Source organism: Panthera onca, chromosome A2 (assembly GCF_046562875.1).
Source record: "Panthera onca isolate mPanOnc1 chromosome A2, mPanOnc1 haplotype 2, whole genome shotgun sequence".
NCBI classification, from domain to species: Eukaryota; Metazoa; Chordata; class Mammalia; order Carnivora; family Felidae; genus Panthera; species Panthera onca.
The window spans coordinates 140,297,435-140,319,844 of record NC_138340.1 but is presented as its reverse complement, the minus strand read 5'-3'; the positions used below and the strand labels follow the sequence as shown (position 1 = coordinate 140,319,844).

At 35.5% G+C, this 22,410-nt stretch overlaps 1 protein-coding gene across 1 annotated transcript in view; it reads left to right on the top strand.

Moving 5' to 3' along the window:
• Positions 1-22,410, top strand: part of SLC13A1 (solute carrier family 13 member 1) — a 96,373-nt gene that overhangs the window by 26,860 nt on the left and 47,103 nt on the right. The window contains exons 3-6 of the mRNA XM_060633005.3: positions 4,276-4,412; positions 6,965-7,152; positions 7,750-7,807; positions 7,889-7,937. Coding sequence (XP_060488988.2) covers positions 4,276-4,412; positions 6,965-7,152; positions 7,750-7,807; positions 7,889-7,937 — 432 coding nt within the window. The remainder of the gene's footprint in view (positions 1-4,275; positions 4,413-6,964; positions 7,153-7,749; positions 7,808-7,888; positions 7,938-22,410) is intronic.

Sequence of the window (22,410 nt, the reverse complement as noted above, 5' to 3'; positions counted from 1 at the left end):
ACTTTTGTGCTACAGTCAAGTTGAGTAGTTGCAGTACAAACAATGAGGCTCACAAATTCACATTTATTATCTGACCTTTTACAGATAAAGTCTGCCAACTGCTGACATAATCTAAAGAGAAATACAAGAGTATCTTATGGTCTTGGACTTCCTTCTGTGTTCAATAATTTACTAATAATGGCTCACTTCTATGTATTTCTTTAAATACATGGTGATTTTTAAAATAATTCTGCATTTATTTTTTCATAGAATTCTCAGACTGATGGAATAGTGTAAGTAGGGTTTATTTTCATGAGCAAAACTGCAAAAGACATAAGAGCAGAGAAAAACTCAAATGTCTATTTATCTTCCCATAATCAATTTGAATATCAGGTACTGTAAGAAGAGTTTCCCAATTCCCCTAGAAAAAGGTGGTTATTTACTCTTTGAGCCTCAGCTATAGCTTGAAGAAATATTTTCCATGCACCTGTGATACTTTACTGCCGTCTTTGTTACCTTGTTTTTCTCACCTAGTAACCTGTAAGCTTCTTGAGTCTAGGGACTTATTAATTCAGTATCTATTGAGTGCCAATATGTGCCATGAATGTCCTAAATCCATAAATGCAATGATCAATAAGACACATCTCTGCCTTCAAAATATATCTAGTCTAATAAAGGGGATAATAAAGTAAAAAAATTATCACCACGTGCATTAAGATGTGCTCTCACAAAAGGAAGCAGCATCCAACCACATTTAGGGTAGTCAGGAAAGGCATCTTAGAATTGACATCTGATTTCATCCATGAAGGAAAATTATGGGTAACCAAAATAAGAGAATAGAGTCATTCCAGGTTAAATGACAGCCGAGTGTTAAAGCATTTCTGTGATTGGAGAGTTTCACACATAAGGAGAAGTTGGCAGAGAGCACTGAAAGACTAAGCTGGAAAGGTGAAATGGGACTAAATGATGAAGAGTCTTACAAGACGTGTTGAGAAGGTTGGATTTTGGTCTTAAAACACATGGGGTCCACTGAAGGAGTATAGGAGGCACAATGATGTGATTAGATTTATACTTTAGAGAAGTAATTGTGACAATGGTGAGGGGTGGATTAGAAAAAGACAGATCAAACAGTAACCATGTGAGAAGCAGTAAGGAGCTCAATGAAAGGTTTGAGTAGTAATAAGGTTTGAATAGAACAAAGTGGACAATTTAAAGTAGACGGGGGAACTGGAAATAATAGGACTTAGTGACTAAGACGCACTTATTGGCAATGAAAAAGGAATCAGAGCTGACCCTTAGGTTTCTAACTTGGACAACTAAGTAGATGGAAGTTTCATTTGCCACAAAAAGGCATATGCTGAGTTTTTAGATATTTATAGGAAATTCAAATGGAAATGTCCAGCTGGATACACCAGTCTGGAACACAGAAGACTTATCTGTTTGGGCACAAACACCTTAGTGTCATCAGCATTAATTCGACAAATATGTATTGAATGCCTACTATGTGCCAAACATGATTTTAGTCACATAGAGTTAGAAATTGAATCTGTAAAATTCAATAATCAGGGGTACAAAACAAGAAGACTGGAGACAAACCTTATAGAGTACCAACATTTAAAAAAAGGTAGAGGAAGAGTAATTTTGAAAGTAGGCCAAGAAGAAAAATTCAGACAGGCAGAGATAGACCCAGGAAGGGAAAAAAATGGTTTGTCAGGTTGTAAACACTAGTAAATTAATAAATTGAAAGAATACTTATACTGAATGTAAGGACTGAGAGAGTTAAGAGGTTAGAAGTTTGGGAAGAGAGGGTAGACAATTGGGATTTAGGAGCTCAGAGAGTGTAGCTTATACGTGGATTCCCTTCCTCCCTCTCTCACTCATCCAATATTATTTACTGAGCTCTTACTCGGTACCAGAATTGTACTAGGTGCCAAATATGCAATGACTAGCAAAACAGATTCCTGGCCCTCTTAGAATGTATAGTGTAATACAGAAGACATGTAACAAGCAGGCAAACAAACTACATAATGTGATGTGCTATAAAGGAAATAAACAGGGCTCCACAATACAGAAAAATAGTAAAATCTGTTTAGAAAAACTGGATATTTGAGAATTGAAGAGGTGTGAAGAGGGAAAAACATGTCAGACATTTATTCTTGCCTTCCCTGTTCATATAACAGTTTTGGTGCATAGTAAACTCTTGTCCAATGTTAGAGTAATTAATAAATGAAATAAGGAAATTGATATAATCATTTTTGATTATGCAATTACTACAAAACGCAAAGAGGTACATATAAACTTTGAAAACATAATAAACTGACTTTTCACAAAACATAAAGAAGAGATCCACTTGTCCACTTTTAATTCCAAGGCTAATTTTTATTTTGTTTTGAAACCAAGCCAGACTTGGTAGGTTATGCTAAAAGTGCAGATACAACTTAAAATATCAAAATAAGGGCACCTGTTTGGCTCAGTCAGTTGAGTGTCCAACTTCAGCTCAGGTCATGATCTCCTGGTTCGTGGGTTCGAGCCCCACATCGGGCTCTGTGCTGACAGCTCAAAGCCTGGACCCTGCTTTGGATTCTGTGTCTCCCTCTCTCTCTCTGCCCCTCCCCCACTAATGTTCTGTCTCTCTATCTCTCTCTCTCTCTGTGTCAAGAATAAAAAAACATTAAAAAAATTTTAATAGCAAAATCATCATGAAGACTGATTTTTCTGTTCCTTTGTGGTTTCATATTAGAATAGTTATTTTCCAACTCTTCCATTCCTTCTAACAGATATTTTTAAGGGATATTTCTTTTTTCTTTTTAAATGTTTATTTATTTATTTTGAGAGAGAGTGTGCAAGTGGAAGAGGGGCAGAGAGAGGGAGAGAGAGAAATCCCAAGCAAGCTCCACGCTGTCCGCGCAGAGCCTGCTGTGGGGATTGATCTCACATATGGTGAGATCATGGCCTGAACTGAAATCAAGAGTCAGACACTTAACTGACTGAGCCACTCAGGTGCTTTAGGGATATTTCCTCTTATAATCCTCTCTTTTCTGCACAGCCTTGTGATTCAGTTTAACCAAGCGGGTCCTAAAGTCAGGTCTGTTGAATATCAGTCTCATGAGGTACAGCACCTAAGAATTTAAAAGTAAGTTTTCTGTGGTTAGATAAGTTGAGAAATATGTTGTATATGGAACTCTGGGAGTGGCAATATATATTAAAGGTATACTTAATATAAATATATAATATAATGTTTATATTATTTATAAAATTTAATGTTTAAATATTATAAATATAGTATTTAAAGGTTTTGAGGAGATCTATGGGAAAGAAAATGCTAGTATTTCAAAACTCTCTGGTTTCTAAACTTATTTGACCACAACATCTTTGTGTTGTTGCTGCTGTTTGAGAAAAAGATTATGTACCTAACATACCTCAGAGCATTCTTTGGTAAATAGGTGGACCCAAAGTGTCTGTACACTCTACTAATCTCTCAATGGTGTTAGCTAAAAATGGTTTAAAATGTTGGCTCCTATTGAAGAGTATTTATTTTATAGCAAATGATTTTGAAGGTAAAACCATTCAAAGTATTAAGAAGTGACACTGAAATTATGGCATAATGGATAGTATCGATGACACTGGCAAGTTGGAGACTTAACTTGGACTTTCCCAAATCACAGTCATTGTCATTCTACCATAGCAGCATAACTCGATTAACCCCAGCTGAGAGGAGGAAAAATTAAGACATTGGAGGCAGTTTCCTGATGTTACACAGTTATTTAAAAACCCAGTATGGAGCACCTGTGTGGCTCAGTCAGCTGAGCATCCAACTCTTGATATTGGTTCAGGTCATGATCTTGTGGTCGTGATATAGAGCCATGCCTGGAGCTCCTCATCGGGCTCTACGCTAAGTGTGGAGCCTGATTGGGATTCTCTCCCTCCCCCTCTCTCTACCCTTCCCCTACTCGTTCTCCCTCCCCCCTCAAAATAAATAAATAAACATTACAAATAAAAAAATAAAAGTAAATAAAAACCCAGTATCTTGGGTTCCCTTTTCTTTTCTTTTCTTTTTTTTTTTTTTTGTATATATTCTTCCTTAACACTACTATTTCTGGGTAAGAATATAGAACTTACTTCAAATTTGTATTCTAATGCATCTACATTTTTCTTAACCAAATAGAAAGATTAAGTAGTTTGAAGGTCACAGCTAAGAGCAGCAAAGTTAAGAGAAAGCAAAATTGCTTTCTCGGGCAATCTCATTTTCCCCCCACCAACATAAATAAATGATCATGGGCTTAACTATAATTTCAGGTGGCATCTGCTTATTTCAAAGATTTTCATCTACTGCTAATTGGAGTCATCTGCTTAGCAACATCAATAGAAAAATGGAATTTGCACAAAAGGATCGCTCTGAGAATGGTGATGACAGTGGGTGTGAACCCAGCATGGTAAGTACCGCATTTACTGTTCCAGGTTTACATTCCAAACAGATCATTTTTATGCAGAGCAAATAACTAAATAAGTAATACGCGTCCAGGCAGTCATTCATATCACAGTATAATTCATGCCTTTTTTTTTTCCTCTGCAAATATGAAAGGGATGTAAAGTGTACTTGAGTTGGAGGAGGAAACAACAACTTTCCCTTCACAGCAGGTCTAATTACAGGGAGATTGGAGTAAGTGCACACAACTCTCACCTTTCATGCACATTAAGAGGCAAAGCTGAGAGGAGCCTTGAACCTCAACAGACAAGATTGATAGGCTTCAGAGTAGATTTCAGTCCTATCTCGTTTTTTGGCTAATTACCCATTCAAGACTTGCTCAAGAGCATCCTTGATCATCAGGGAAGATGTTAAGAACCAAAGACAAAGACATTACTGACAAAATACAAATGTGTGCAGAAAAATTCCAAGGTGAACATTTTTCTTTTTAAATGAACTGTTGCAAAGTGAAACAATCAATTAAGAAGTTTCATCTACAGAATGTGAAATCGCTCAGTTGACTGCTTTTCCCCCACTGAATGCTTTCCCCCACTGACATGAATGCTTTTTTCCATTAAATTAATTGGCTATTGTAGTTTTAATTCTAGCTCTTGTTAAGAACATAGATGTGAGCTAAAAAATATATTTTCAGTGTCATAATCACTTGCATATGAGAAATTATATGTTTCTCTCTAAAGGCAATAACATATATACCAGTCCTTATAAAGTTTAGTGTGTAGTAAGCAGAAAGTTCCCAGTAAAATTACCCCCAAAAAGTTCTAAATTAGAAATTATAATAATACTGATTTTAAAATACACATTTAACATTTGCCTAAGCATTAAGCTTTAAAGCCTTAGGTGGTTCTTCCCTTCTCATTTTTCTTTGAAAATAAGAAAATTTTATTGAATTATGTTGCATAATTCATTCTAGAGTGCATCCATATCTGTGTTTACCATTTATGAGTAAAAGAGTGTTGTTGAATACAGAAAATAACTCAGATGAGTCAAATTTTTTAAATGTTTATTACTTAAAATTTTTATAACATGTATGTATTAAGGTAATTTCACTCCTAAAATGAAATGGTGTTCCACAGCTCTTGGGATGCTACAGATACTGTCTCTTTTCCTTGATCACCTTCTCACTGAACACAGGGAATAGGGGAGTGAACCGCACAGTGAAGCATTGTATCATTAAGTGGCTTTGCAATTTAAGGCATTTTCACCACACTAAAGATTTATCTGATCACCATCTTCTTTTATAGGAATATTTCAGGTCTTGTCAGAGCCTTAAGTTAAAGGTATTTCTAGTTTGCTTTTATTAGGAATCTTGTCTTATTTAAACAGATATCTAAAGAGTTCTATTTTGTTTTACATGTAAAAATTGTTCACCTGATCTGAAGTGGAAACTTACAGTGTGGAATTTTTCTTGTGGATCTACTTTTTTTTTTTTTTTTAATCTTTATTTATTTTTGAGAGAGAGACAGCATGTGAGCAGGGAAGGAGAAAGAGACACAGAATGCGAAGCAGGCTCCAGGCTCCAAGCTGTCAGCACAGAGCCCGACGTGGGGCTCGAACTCATGAACTGTGAGATCATGACCTGAGCTAAGTGGGACGCTCAACCCACTGGGCCACCCAGGCGCCCCACTTGTGGATCTACTTTTAAGGGAGTCACAGAATTTTATAAATGGCTTTATATGGAAAGATGTGCTTCTGAATGATTTTTTGGGATCTCCTACTCAAAGGAGATCATATTTTTTCCCCCAGGTGTGACTTTGAAAGCTTATAGATACAGTTTCAAATGCTAGAAGTCTTAGGTGTGTTATTTTTAAGGGAGAAGAACTGCTCTAAATATAAGAGAAGAGAAAATAATATATCCAGTTCTTGACCACAGGTAGGAATGTTAAATTCAAGAAAGCATAAATAATAGAATCTATAGAAAATTCTGAAACCTCATTTTAGCTAGTAATTTTAACCATTTCCTTTATCTACCATATATTGAGCCAAGTAGTCAATAACAAAAAGCAGATTTAAAAATATTAATTTTTATCCTTGCCCTCGTGCTTCCCTGGCACACAGACTAATAAACAGAGATGAGATCAAAAGATAAGAGAAAGAATAAGGGATCCTAAACTCAAAAATTGATTACATTTCCTCTTACTAGTATTTGAAGGTAAGCGTCATCTGCAAAGGGCATTCAAATATTGGTATAATATTATAAGCTGTTATACCATCTACTGACTTGCAGTTCGGTTATACATTTAATCATTTTTTTTCTGTTTCAAGAGAAGATTCTTATGGTTTCCAGGGAGACAAATCTCATAAAAACTCCACTCTTCTATGTGCCACTTTGGTTCCTGTCTGGCTATGGCCATCCTGAGGGGTCGTCATCTGAGAGGAACCTTAACTTAAGTGTGTTTTGAAAAAAATTCCCAAGTCAAAAACAGCAACCTTGACAGTTAAATAATACAGAGCTAGTTAAGCTGAAGAGCACAGTTCATACTAAAAGCCCTCTCATTTCAGGCTGACATTGGGGTTCATGAGCAGTACCGCCTTTTTATCTATGTGGCTTAGCAACACCTCAACTGCTGCCATGGTGATGCCCATCGTGGAGGCCGTGGCACAGCAAATCATCAGTGCTGAAGCAGAGGTCGAGGCCACTCAGATGACTTATTTCAGTGGATCAACCAACCATGGACTGGAAATTGATGGTATCACATGTTGTTACAGCTGCAGTGGGGTCTAATCATTTGGGCAATAGGCATAAACTCAAGAATTCTGGCTTATATTTTATTGACTGTCCATACATGCATGATGTGAATTTAGCCTTCCCCTTTCTGTATTTATACAAAGGAATGACATTACTCGAAGATTTTACCTTCAGTTAATGGTCAAATCTACATTCTCTGGAAAAAAAGAGGAAGAGTGCCCTTTCTATCCTCCAGCCAGTCTGATGGAAATCTTTCTCTGTCTCTCTCTCTCAGGAGACCCCAGGTCTACTTTCATACTGAATTGACATTCCTGCATAATATTGGGAATCTTTCATTCCTACATTCTATTTGGAAAGAGCATTGCATTTGGCTGTGGTTATTTCTGGCTCTGATAAATTTCCCTGATAGAGTGAAAACTGTTGGGGCAATATTTGTATTTATAAAATACTTTATTAAGATGAATGTTATGTCAGTAGGTGAATTTAGTTCCAGTTTCTAGTAATGCTTCCATCTTTACACACACACACACACACACACACACACCTGCACACACAGAAAACCCTTTAAAGTATTTTTCTTCTATTTAATGTTTTGCAGAAAGTGTTAATGAACACGAAACAAACGAGAGGAAAGAGAAGACAGTACCGGTTCCAGGGTAAAGAATATTGACATTTTGATTAGGATTTTCTAAATTACATTTTAATAAAATTATAAACGGGGTCGATTTATTTTGCAGATACAGTAATGATGCAGGGAAAAATTCAAGCAATATGGAGCTGGAAAAGGTACATTAAATGTGACTCTTTCTAAATAATTATATGTGAAATTATATTAGATGTGCAGTTAGAGATGTATGCATTTTAAAATCTGCTACTTGCTTCCTTGTTTATCAATTACTTTGCTTGCCTAAGTCAACATGGTTTGATAAGCCCTCATGGAGAGACTAAAATCAATATTCTGATCGAAAGTATTTTAGGCTTTGAAAATTAGCATCATTATTTTCTCCTTTTACTAAGTTTGTGGTGATAGGAGGTAGCATACGTAGTTCAAAGAAATATAATTCCAGTCTCAGAATATTGTTTCATCTTCTTATTAAAATCTTACTGGCTTGGTAGCCTGATTTTCATTAGGACTCTCCCCATTTCTTTCAGGTTATAAACTTAGAGCAACTATTCGTGTAATTGCAATCCAGTTATCTTTAGTATTCCCACTAAAAAATGCAATGCAGAATTTATGAATTGCTACTGTCAAACACAGATGGAGGAGTCGTAGTCATTCTAGCTATTCAAGGAAGGAAGGAGACTTTTGTAAATTATCCCACAGAATTCATTTCCCAGAATAAATCAATATAAAAATTCTATACCGAGTCGTATTGGGAGCAATAGATCTTGAGTCTACTGAAAAGTAATCCTGCATAGCAATAGTTTTATAGTAACCATGGCATTAGGAATAGGAGAGTGGGGCATATGTTCCTTCCTCAGGCTGCAATGCATTCACATGCAGCTCAGTAGGAAAAAGAAAACTCTCTTGTTATTTACAGAAATCTTTAAGGAAAGAGTGATTTCTGTGTAAAGCGGAGACAAATAACAAAGCTAAGTTTTAAGCCTTTAGCTACAGTGTACAGTAAGGGTTTTAAAGATGAGAACTGAATATACATTTATGAAAACATTATCATTTTTAGTGATAGAAGTAATTCTTGTAAAACATAGAGAATCAATAGCAGGCAAAGTATGTCACAGAAGAATACATTAAAAATGAGCTTTAAAAATTATGAAAACTGGCAATCCTAAACAGAAAAATATGCTCGCACTCAGTAACTTTCTCGTGGTCATCTTTAGAAACCCAGTTTTCTGGCATGATGCTGAAATTTAGTATCAAGCCCCTTCGAATCGATTTGACATCCAACACAGCCCTAGGCATTATAGAAAGGTCCAACGATGAAAAGACCTGCTCCCCACTGTGTGCAGCTCAGAGTCTAGTGGGGAAGGGGGACGTAAAAAAGACATGTGACATAACTACTACAACAGAAGCATGCACAGAGGGGCTAAGTGTTTAGAAGTGGAGAGCAACCAGCTCAGTCAGGGATGTTGCAGGAGTGGAGTGCAAGGGAACGAGATTTGAGTCAGGAAGGAGACAGCATGTTCAATCAGCAGAATGCAGACTCCATGCATGCCGGGACTATGTCTGCTTTGTTCATTTAATTCCATGACACGCTTCGTTGCCTCATTTTCAGTATAGATATTTATCTTCATCAATTAATGAATGAGTGAAAAGAGAAGAGGTATTCTAATTAGAGAATGCAGTGAATTCAAAGACCCAAATATGTGGAGAACCGGGCTTTTTTCAGGAAGCCTCTCCACTGCAGGTTCTAGGGATGAGTTGTGGTAAGTGAAATGTGAAGATAGATCAAGCCATGTTCAAAATAGCTGTTTGTGGGACGCCTGGGTGACTAGTCTGGTGAAGCATCCGACTCTTGATTCCTGCTCAGGTCATGATCTCACAGTTTCGTGAGTTCGAGCCACACGTCAGGCTCTGCGCTGAACCTGCAGAGCCTGCTTGGGATTGTCTCTCTCTCTCTCTCTCTCTCTCTCTCTCTCTCTCTCTCTGTCTGTCTCTGCCCCTCCCTGCCCATGCTCTCTCTGCCTCTCTCAAAATAAATAAATAAACTTTTAAAAAAATATTTTAAAAAATAGCTGTTCTTGGGGCGTGTGGGTGGCCCAGTCCCTTAAGCGTCAGACTTCGGCTCAGGTCATGATCTCATTGTTTGTGAGTTGGAGCCCCCGTGTTGGGATCTGTGCTGACAGCTCAGAGCCCAGATCTTGCTTCAGATTCTGTGTCTCCCTCTCTTTCTGAGCCTCCCCTGCTCATGCTCTGTCTCTGTCTCTCTCTCTCTCAAAAGTAAATAAACATTAAAAAAATAATAATTAAAAATTTTTTTAAATGCAGAAGAGTTTAGAGTTTATGTTAGGGGAAATGGGAATCTTTGAAACTGGAGAGCAGCATGGTAAATTCTGCCCATTGAGAAACTTACTATGGCAACAATTTGCAGAGTGGAGAGTGCAAACCTAACTGGACTTTTTTGATTAATCAGACTTTGAGGACAAGAGAGAGAAAAGCATAGAAGATGTCTCTGCTAGAATAAACTAGGTAAATGTAGGCCTTGATGTCACCAACTGAGATGCAGACACAGGAGGAACAAGTGTTCAATGGAGAAAAGTAAAGATAATGTGGGTACATTTAGGGCAATAAAGACTGAGTTCTGAGTTTGGGAGAAGAGAGCAAGCAAGGCCTTTGAACAATGCTTCTGTGGTCTTTGTAGAACTCAACGTATAAAATTCAACTTTATGCAAAAGAAAAATTAAAGGATAACTTTTTACTTTACAAAAGTATTCTTTGTTAGAGATAACACGGAAGTGTTATTTTATATACACACTTAAGATATGTTTTGATTTTTAACAACTACAGATAGATATATTGTATATTTTGTGTTCAATTTGTACTAAATTGCACCTATTCTTTGCCAGGTTTAAACTAGCTACTTTAACATTAATTGATTATGTGGAAGAATCTGTATCTACTTCATCTAGTTATGAAAAGGAAAGAATATTTATATAATGTTTTTTTCTTCTATTTTCTTCTTGAAGCAGGTAGGGCATTCTGTTGAATTAAAATAGCTGTATGGTTTGGCTTTGAATTTGAACTATAAGTCATCAAAGATCCAAATATTGCTCCTTTAAAGAAGGAATGGTTTAAAATAAATTTCAGAGAAGAGGAAAAAATGAAGGGCTTAGGTTTTTTTAAATTTGCACTATTTTGCCATGTTCGTATTTTAAAAAAAATATTTAATTTCTACTGAAAATTACTACAATTTTGTACATTTGAATCACTTGTTCAGTAAAAAATTAAGTATTTTTCTTAAATTTAATTAAAATCTGTTTACTAGTATAATTAAATCAATCCAAGATGATCAATAACCTTACTTTATTTTAGAATTATATATTTACTTCATTTTTTAGAATTATGTTTTTCTTTAAAGGCAATAACACACACCAATCCATATAAAGTTTAGTGTGTAGTAAGCAGAAAGTTCCCAGTAAGTAGAAGAAAATTAAGAATTACCACCAAATAAGTTCTACATTAGTAATTATAATAATATTGATTAAAAATATACATTTAACATTTGCCCAAGTATTATCTTCTTAATGAGGCCTACCCTGATCACCCATTTTCATTATGGCCAATGCATCCCTCCTAATACCCTTGAACCTGCCCTACTTTTCCCAAAGCATGCATTACCTTCATACCAATGAAATTATTTATTTAATTTTTTTCCATATGCTTATTTGTATTTCAAATATCTAGAACAGGTGACTGCCATAGAGTAAGCATGTAGTAAATATTTGCTGAGTGAAGGAATAAATTCAGTAATATTTTTCTCAATAATACTTAGATTAAAAGAACTCATTCTGTATAGAAACTATAACAAGAAAAAAGCAAACTGATAACGGTTGAAAGATAAAACCATGAGTCAGATTAATTTCATTTTTTCCAGCTTAATTGAGATATAATTGACACATAAGTATACTTCACTCAGCCAACACATTGGGTAAATTTAAGGCGCACCTGTTGATTTGATATATTTATATATTGCAGAATGATTATCACCATTGCAATAGTTAATATCTCCATCACATTACATAATTACCATTTCTTTTTTGTGGTAAGAACATTTAAGATCTACTCTCTTAGCAACTTCCAAGCTATAGCAAGTATTATTAATTTTAACCATCATGCTGGACATTAGGTCCTGAGAAATTATTCATCTTATAACTGTAAGTTTGTACCCTTTGACCAAAATCTCATTTCCCCAACCCCAGCCCCCAGGACCACACTCTACACTCTGTTTCTATGAATTAGACTTTTTTCAATTCCACGTGTAAATGATAACATACAATAATTGTCTTTGACTTATTTCACTTAGCATAATGTTATTATAATAACAGCCATTCTGTTGGGTATGAGGTCATAACTCACTGTGATTTTGATTTGCATTTCCCTGATGGTAGTGATATTGAGTATCTTCTCATCCACCTGTTGGACCACTTGTATGTCTTCTTTGAAAAAATGTCCATTCAGTTCCTCTCATTTTTAAATTGGATTATCTGGGATTTGTTACTGTTGAGCTAATTTTTATGAGTAGCACAAGAAAGGGGTCCAATTTTATATGCCTGTGGTAATCCAGTTTTCCCAACACCATTTATTGAAGAGGCTATCCTTTCTTCACTAAGTATCTTGGCTCCTTGTCAAATGCTGGCTCCTTGTATATATTAAGGTTTATTTCTGGGCTTTCAGTTCTGTTCTGTTGGTGTGTGTGTCTTTTTTTATACCAATTCCAGACTGTTTTGATTACTATAGCTTAGTAATATAGTTTGAAACCAGCAAGTGTGATACCTTCAGTTTTGTTCTTCTTTCTCAGGAAAGAGAAAATTGCTTTGGCTATTCATGGGGATTAATTTCATTTTTTGGTGGAAAGAATATAAAGGTTTGGAACTAAAACTTATCAACCCTAAAATTCTTGCTGATAGAACTGCAAACTTCTGACATAGATGATAATAATGATAATTTTGCCATTGCTGCTGCTACTGCTAGTAATGATTACATGTTAGTTTTGAAGGTGATAGATATTCAGTAGCTCCTCTGATTCCAGGAACTGATTAAAGAATAGACATATACCAATGCTGCATACCTAAAAGGGAGATGTTTTCCATGACTTGCCAAGTTCTCTTCTTATTATAGACCATGACCCAGACATTAGCAGAGCTCCCTACTTGTGCCCAGAATAAAAGTGGTGGGTAAGTGATTAGCCTATAAATCCTGCATGACTCTAAAAGTAGTTACAATATTTTTTTTGAGGCAAAAAGGAACAAAAACAATGGAATATCCTAAAGGGACACTGACAGTACATGGTCAAATTTATTTGTCAGGTTCCAGGGGAGCAACTGAGAAACCAATCATCGTCACTCATATTATTTCTATCAGAAATGAGTTCCAGGTATCCGAAAACCAATTTTTACATACCAAAAGAAGAATCAAGTTGCTAGATTTTTCCCTTCTTCACAAGCACTAGTATTATTCAAAGAGATACCCACATTTTTATACTAGCTCAATTTCCAAACGTCCAGTCATCTTTGAATGAAAGGAATTGGAAAATCGGTTTGCTTTTAATGAAAGGTCCAAGATAATTGTTTTCCTTTCATTTTATATAATTCATCATCCTCTACAGGGAAGAGTTCAAAGGGAAAATTTCCTTGAACAAATTAAATCTTGTTTTTTAATTAGGTGTTTAGTTTGGGGGTGAAAATCCTTATTATTGAAAACCAAATTCTAAAAGAAAACACTGTTTAATGTTCCCCAAGAATTCAAAGAACCATATTAACTGTAATAAGCATGGTTCGTAATATCATGGTCTAGGGGCATTAGTTCTGCCAAGCAGGTAGATAACAATTCTAGAATATCTGGTGTCTACATCAGATAGAAACAAAAGTGTGTTCTCCTTGATTACTCTTCCATTCAAGCCTAGGTGTAACTGAGTGGCAAAGCCACTCATGAGAGCTCTTCAGTCCTCACCTGACACCTGACAATGTAGGTGTCTTCTTTCACTCATCCAGACAAATCCTGTAGTTTACAGAGAGATGATGATAGAGAAGGAGAGAAACCACCACATACCCTTTAGGAATAACAGCCCCATCAAAATGACAGGAGACAGCAAGTGTCTGCAAGGATGTGGAGAAAAGGGAACCCTTGTGCACTATCGGTGGGAATGTAAATTGGTTCGGTCATTGTAGAAAACAGTATATAAAGGTTCATCAAAAAATTAAAAAGGGAGTTACCATATTATCTAGAAATCCCACTTCTGGATATATATCCAAAGGAAATGAAAACAAGATCTCAGAGAGATATCTGCACTCCTATGTTCATTGCAGCATTATTCACAATAGCCACAATATGGAAACAACCTAACTGTCCACCAATGGATGAATGGATAAAGAAGTGGTATGTATATACAATGGAATATTATTCAGCCACGAGAGAGAAGGAAATCCTGCCATTTGCAACAATATGGATGAAATTTGAGGACATTATGCTAAGTGAAATAAGGCAGACAGAAAAATACAAATACTGCATGGTATCATTTATATGTGGAATCTAAAAAACAAAGTGAAATTCATACAGAGTAGAAAAGTGGTTGTTAAGGGCTGAGTGGTGGGGTGCAAACTTTTGGCTATAAGATGAGTTAGGTCCAAGGATGTAATGTAAAACATGGTGACTATGGTTAACACTATTGTATGATTGAGATTGGTTAGGGTAGTAGTGTTTGAATGTCTCAAAAAACAACAACAACACCACCAACAGAAAAATAGATGTGTGAGGTGGTAGAAATATTGATTGGCTGGGTTGGGGTTACTTCTCATAATGTATGTATGTGTCAGATTACCACAACTATACACTTTAACTATTTTATAATTTTGTCAATTATATCTCAATAAAGTTGAAAAAAATTGTGGGATTTTTTAAAGTTTATTTATTATGTGAGAGAGAGAGTACGAGCTGGTGGGGGTGGGGGTTGGGGCAGAGAGAGGAGAGAGAATCCCAAGGAGGCTGGGTACCGTCCGCACAAAGCCCAGCATGGGCTTGATCCCACAAAGAGACAGTCAACCAACTGAGCCACCCAGGTGCCCCAGTTGTGGGATAATATATGTGTACATCAAGTGACCTTGATGTACACACTAACAGTGAAAGGATTCCTCCCATCCAGTTGATTGGCATCTAGATATTTATCTAGTTTAGGCACTTCACATGTTTTTTAAAAATTTTTTTTAAAGGTTCATTTATTTATTTTTGAGGTGGGGGCAGCGGCATAGAGAGAGGGAGACAGAGAAACCCAAGCAGGCTGTGCACTGTCAGCACAAAGCCCAGCGCGAGGCTCAAGCTCATGAACTGTGAGATCATGACCTGAGCCAAAGTTGGACAGATAACCAACTGAACCACCCAGGCGCCCCTACTTTGTCTTTTTTTTTTCTTAAACATTTATTCATTTTTGTAGACAGAGAGAGATGGAGTGTGAGCGGGAGAGGGGCAGAGGGAGAGGGAGACACAGAATCTGAGGCAGGCTCCAGGCTCTGAGCTGTCAGCACGCAGCCCAATATGAGGCTCAAACTAACGAACTATGAGATCATGACCTGAGCCAAGTCTAACACCCAACCGACTGAGCCACCCAGGCACCCCTAGTTAGTCTTTTTTAATGTGGCAGTTCCTATGCCTCTGGGAATACAAATTGAGCTTTTAAAAGAAATCATAACTATTCTATTTACTAATCCATTTTATGACAACACATTTCATTCAAGAATTCGGATGCCTCACTGTCAGTGTTCTTATATCAGAACAAAAGATTAAATTTCTGGTATGTAATAGAGATCCAATATCCTCCACAAACAGTCTAGACTAGAGTGAAGGTAAATGCCTGCGTACGGACAAGCAGGTAAAACCTAATTCATCTGAAATTATACCAGGTGTATTTTTTTTAAGTTTATTTATGTGTTTTGAGAGACAGAGACAGCACAAGTAGGGGGGAGGGGCAGAGAGAGGGAGTGAGAGAGAATCCCAAGCAGTCTCAACACTGCCAGCGCAGAGCCTAATGCGAGGCTCAAACCCACAAAGCCCTGAGATCATGACTGAGCCAAAACCAAGAGGGATGTTTAACTGACTGAGCCACCCAGGTGCTACGAGGTGTATTTTCTGATAAAAGAAGGTAGTAGGTGGCAACAGTTAGGTAAATTCACTTATCTTAAAAAAAAAAAAAAAAAAAAAAAAGATAAAGGAATCACAGAAGCAATCTGTGAACATGACCTCACTCCATATTTCAATTTTTATTGCCGCCAAAGTACTAGCTCCACTGATATCTAGACTTAGCTGTGTTTCCATAAAACACTTGTTGTTAAAGGAATGATTGTTGATAATGTCTTTTCTCCCATATGTCTTTCATTTTTGAATCACCAAAATGCAGTTCTTCACATTTGAAGTTATTGAAATATCATCTGGCAAATAACATAAGTTCAGCCATGTTGGAAGCATCTGTACTTTCCTCTAACTGTACAGTAAGCCTCCCACGCTATATAATTTATTCTAATACTGTAGTTTGTTTTTTTAAAATCCTCAGAAATGTTTTTCTATGCATCTTCCCATAGTATTTCCTAACAAAAGAGTGCATTTATTTTATTTTGTCCTCAAATCGTTTTTATGTATTTGATCACGAAATACTTTACACACACATGTATTTATAAAATGTAACAGAAAAAAATTAAAGAAAATGCATAAAATGGTATCTTTCACACCTCAGCTTAATTAATTTTGAGAAATCTCTGTGAGCCCTTCTCTGATTCCATCTCCTTTCCTCACACAATCACATCCTTCCCCTTATTGAGACAGCCACAGTCAAGAATGTTGTGTTAATCATTCTCTTGTTTTCTTTTCAGTATTTCTACTTCTTACTTCTTCATCACGACAAAGACCCAAAATAGCAATAGTTTTAACAAGATAGGAATAAGCTGAAATGGTGGCTCCACAATCATGATGGCCCTGATTCTTTCTGTCCCAGTTGTGCCATCCTCTCAGCACTTGACTGCTACCTCATGGTGTAAGATTAGCTGCCTCATCTCGACCTCTATCCATTCTCTACTCTAGCTAGCAGCAAAAAAAGAAAACAGAAGGTGTATGTACTTAGAAATTGCTCTTTTACTTTCCTGGCTTTAGGATTGTTTATATTTTCTATTTCTACCTGAGTTAGTTGTATTTTTCTAGGAATTTATGCATTCCATCTCAAATATACTGGCATATAGTTGTTTACAATTTCCACTAAGACCTATTTAATTTCTTTTTTTTTTTAATTTCTTTTTAATGTTTGTTGTTTTTGAGAGAGAGAGAGAGAGAGAGAGAGAGAGACAGAGAGCAAGCAGGGGAGGGGCAGAGAGAGAGGGAGACACAGAATCAGAAGCAGGCTCTAGGCTCTGAGCTGTCAGCACAGAGCCCAACACGGGGCTCGAACTCACAGACAGCGAGATCATGACCTGAGCTGTAGTCGGCCGCCCAACCGACTGAGCCACCCAGGCGCCCCAGACCTATTTAATTTCTAAAGTACTTTCAGTTACAGCTTTTATTATTCCTAATATTTTTACTTATGCTTTTAAACTTGCTAAAATAATCTTTTAAAAGCCTATGTCTATTTTATTTGTCTTACAAGTCTTGTCAAAGCACTGACCTTTGGCTCTTTAATCGTATTTATGTATGTTCTAATTTATTTATTAGTTTCCTCTATTATTTTGTTCTGTCTGCTTAATTTTTGCATTCATTCTGTTCTTTTACTTTTTAAAGTAGATATTTACATTTTGAAATTCGAGCTATTATTTTCTTTCAAAGTAACAATTTAAGGAGATGAATTTTCTTCTATTAATTTATCTATACCACATATTTTTCAGTTCTTTGAGTTTTCTGATTTCTATTATGCTAGATTCTTTCATTCATGAGTTGCTTAGAAGTGTATTTTAAAATTTGAAATAAATGAGGCTTTTGTAACTACTTTTTAAAAATTTCTAACTTAATTTTACTGTAGTCTGACATCAGTTCTTCTAAAATTGTTGAGGCAGATTTGTGAACTAGCACATGGTCAATTGTGATAAATATTTCATTGCACTTAAAAGAATTGTATATTCTCAACTTACTGCGTGCAATATTTTCCAAAAGTCTGTTAGATCAAGTTTGCTAGTTGTTTTTCAAATTTTCTGTGACCTAACCAATTTTTTGTCTATTTAACCCAGCAATTAATGGAACAGTTGTATTAAAATCCCCCTCTAGGATATGGATATGTCTATTTCTTCTGATAGTGTTGTCAATTTTAGTTTATATATATTTTTAGATTATTTAGATTATGTTATTGTGTCCCTACCAGTTTAGAATGTTTGTATATTCCTGGTTAATTAATGCTTTTACCACTTTGCAGTGCCCCTCTCAGTGTATAGTAATGTTTTGCTGTCTTAGAGTTTATTTGTATGCTAATGTAGCAATGCCAGCTTTCTTTTTTTTTTTAACCTTTATGTTTATTTTTTGTATTTATTTTAATTCCAGTATAATTAACATACAGTGTTATATTAGTGTCAAGTGTACATATAGTGATTCAACAACTCTATATATTACTCGGTGCTCATCATGAGAAGTGTACTCTTAATCCCCTTCCCCTATTCTACCCAACCCCCACCCACCTACCCTATGATGACTGTTAATTTGTTCTCTATAGTTAAGACTCTGATTTTTGGTTTGTCTCTTTTTTCTTTGCTCGTTTTGTTTAAGTTCCACATATTAGTGAAATTGTATATTTGTCTTCCTCTGACTGACTTATTTCACTTAGCATTATACCCTTTAGATCCATCCACGTTGTTGCAAATGGCAAGATTTCATTCTTTTTTATGGCTGAGTAATATTCTATTTATAGTGCGTATTTTATTTATCCATTCATCTATTGATGGACACTGGTTGCTTCCATAATTTGGCTATTATAAATAATGCTGCAGTAAACATAGGTGTTCATATCTTTTTTCAAATTACTGTTTTTGTATTTTGAGGGTAAATACCCACTAGTGGAATTACTGGATCATTTGGTAATTCTATTTTTTATTTTTTATTTTTTAAATTAAAAAATTTAACGTTCGTTTTTAAGAGACAGAGAGAGGCAGAACATGAGCAGGGGAGGGGCAGAGATTGAGGGAGACACAGATTCCAAAGCAGGCTCCAGGCTCTAAGCTGTCAGCACAGAGCCTGATGCGGGGCTTGAACCCATGAACTGTGAGATCATGACCTGAACTGAAGTTGTACGCTTAACTGACTGAGCCACCCAGCAGCCCTTGGTAAATCTATTTTTAACTTTTTGAGGAACCTCTATATTAAGGACATTTTAACAGTATTTGTTCTATCCATGAGCAGAGAATATCTTTCTATTTGTTTCTGTTGTCTTTAATTTCTTTCACCAATGTTTTATAGTTTCAGAGCACAGGTCTTTCACCTCTTTGGCTAAGTTTATTCCTAAGTATTTTGTTATTTTTGGTGCAGTTGTAAATGGACCTGCCTTCTTAATTTCTCCTTCTACTGTTTTATTATTAGTGTGCAGAAATACAATGGATTTCTGTATATTGATTTTGTATCCTGAAACCTGACTTAATTCATTTACCGATTCTATTTACCAAAGATTTTTGGTCAAGTCTTTGGGGTCTTCTATATATAATATCATGTCATTTGCAAACAGTGAAAGCTTTACTTTTGTCTTACCTTTTGGATGCCTTTTATTTCTTTTTGTTGTCAGATTGCTGCAGCTAGGACTTCCAGTACTATGTTGAATAAAAGTGGTAAGAGTGGACATCCTGGCATTGTTCCTGACCTTAAGGAAAAGTTCTCAGTTTTTCACCATTGAGTATGATGTTAGCTGTGGGTTTTTCATATGTGGCCTTTATTATGTTGAGGTATGTTCCCTCTAAACCTACTTTGTTGAGAGTTTTTGTCATGAATGTTCTACTTTGTTAAATGCTTTTTTTTTTTTTTTTTTGCGTCTATTGAAATGATCTTGTGGTTCTTATTCTTTCTTTTATTGATGTGATGTATCACATTGATTTATTTGCAAATGTTGAACCACACTTGCATCTCAGGATGAATCCCACATGATCATGGTGAATGATTTTTTTAATGCATTGTTGAATTCAGTTTGCTAGTGTTTGAGGATTTTTGCATCTATGTTCATTGGACATATTGGCCTGTAATTCTCTTTTTTTGCAGTGTCTTAATCTGGTTTCGATTTCAGGGTAATGGTGGCCTCATAAAATGAATTTGGAAGCTTTTCTTCCTTTTCTATTTTTTTTGGATTAGTTTATGAAGGATGAGTATTAACTCTAATTTAGATGTTTGGTAGAATTCACCTGTGAAGCCATCAGGTCCTGAACTTTGTTGGGAGTTTTTTTGATAACTACTTCAATTTCATCAGTGATAATTGGTCTGTTCAAATTTTCTATTTCCTTCTGATTCAATTTTGGGAGGTTACATGTTTCTAGGAATTTATGCATTTCTTCTAGGTTGTCCAATTTGTTGGCATATAATTTTTCATAATATTCTCTTATAATTGTATTTCTGTGATGTCAGTTATTTCTCCTGTTTCATTTCTGAATTTGTTTGTGTCCTCTCCTTTGTTGTTTGTTGTTGTTGAAGATGATGATGATGAGTTTGACTAAAGCTATATGAATTTTGTTAATCTTTGCAAAGAAACAGCTCCTGGTTTCATTGATCTGTTCTATTGGTTTTGTAGTTTCTATTTTATTTCTGCTCTAATCTTAGTTATTTCCTTCCTTTCACTGGTTTTGGGTTTTATTTGTTGTTCTATTTCTAGCTCTTTTAGGTATAAGATTAGGTTGTTTATTTGAGAATTTTCTTGCTTCTTGAGGTAGACCTGTATTGCTATAAACTTTATTGTTAGTACACCTTTTGCTACGTCCCAAAGGTTTTGGACTGTTGTTTTCATTTTAATTTGTCTCTATGTATTTTTTATTTTTGATTTGATTTCTTGGTTGGCCCATTCATTATTTCATAGCATGTTATTTAACCTCCATATATTTGTGCTTTTTCCAGATTTGTGTATGTGTAGTTGATTTCCAGTTTCATAGTAAGTGTTATGGTCAAAATAGTGTTATGGTCAAAAAAGATGCATGTTATGACTTTAATCTTTTTGAATTTGTTGATACTTGTTTTGTGGTCTAATATATGATCTGTTCTGGAGAATGTTCTCATGTGCACTTGAAAAGAATATGTATTTGCTGTTTTAGGATGGAATGTTCTGAATATATCTGTTAGATCCGTCTGGTCCAATATATCACTCAAAGCCACTGTTTCATTGTTGGTTTTCTGTATGAAAGATCTATCCATTGATGTAAGTGGGGTGTTAAAGTCCCATACTATTATTGTATTACCATCAGTTACTTTATATTTGTTATTAGCTGCTTTATGTATTTGAATGCATATTTATAATTGTTATACTTTCTTGTTTGATTGCTCTCTTTATGATTATATAGTATCCTTCTTTGACTCTTGTTACAGTCTTTGTTTTAAAGTCCATTTTTCCTAATATAAATATTGCTACTGTGGCTTTCTTTTCACTTCCATTTGCAAGATAAATGCTTTTTTATCCCTTCACCTTCAATCTGCATGTTGCTTTAGGTCTGAAGTGAGTATCTTGCAGGCAGGATATAGATGGACTTGCTTTTTTATCGCTTCCGTCATGCTTTTTTTTGATTTGGGCATTAGTCCGTTTACATTTGAAGTAGGTATGTACTTATTAATTACTATTAATTAATAATTATTAATTATGTACTTATGTAATTATTAATAGGTATGTACTTATTTCATTTTGTTGTTTGTTTTATGATTGTTTTTGTAGTTCTTTGTTTCTTTTTTCTCTTGCTCTTTTCTCGCATAGTTTGCTGGCTTTCTTTAGTGGTGTACTTGGATTGGGTTCTCTTTATTTTTTGCATATTCATTAACAGTTTTTTATTTGTGGTTCCCATTAGTCTTACATACAAAATTTTATGCATATAGAAATCTATATTAAGTTGATAGTCTCTTACATTTGAGCTCATTCTTTATTCCTCTGCCCCCCTCACCATGTTTTAGGTATATAGTGTCATACTTTACATCCTTTTATTTTGTGAATTCCTTGACTTATTTTTATAGGTATATATTATTTTACTGATTTTGTGCTTTCTGCTTTTCTTGCTTCTGTTTATGGTCTCTCCTTTCCATTCAAAGGGCCCTTTAACATTTCTCACAAGGCTGGTTTAGTGGTGATGAATTCCTTTAACTTGTTTGTCTGGGAAACTCCTTTATCTCTCTATTCTGAATGACAGCCTTGTTTGATGAGTATTCTTGGTTGCAGGGTTTTTTCCTTTCAGCCCTTTGAATATATCATGCCACTCCCTTCTGGCTTGCAAAGTTTGTGCTAAAAAATCAGCTGATAGCCTTATGGGGATTCCCTTGTAGGTTACAGTTTTCTTTTCTCTTGCTTCTTTTAAGATACTTTTTAAAAAAATTTTTAATGTTTATTTTTATTTCTTTTTGAGAGAGAGACAGAGTGCAGAGAGAGAGGGAGACACAGAATCTGAAGCAGGCTCCAGGCTC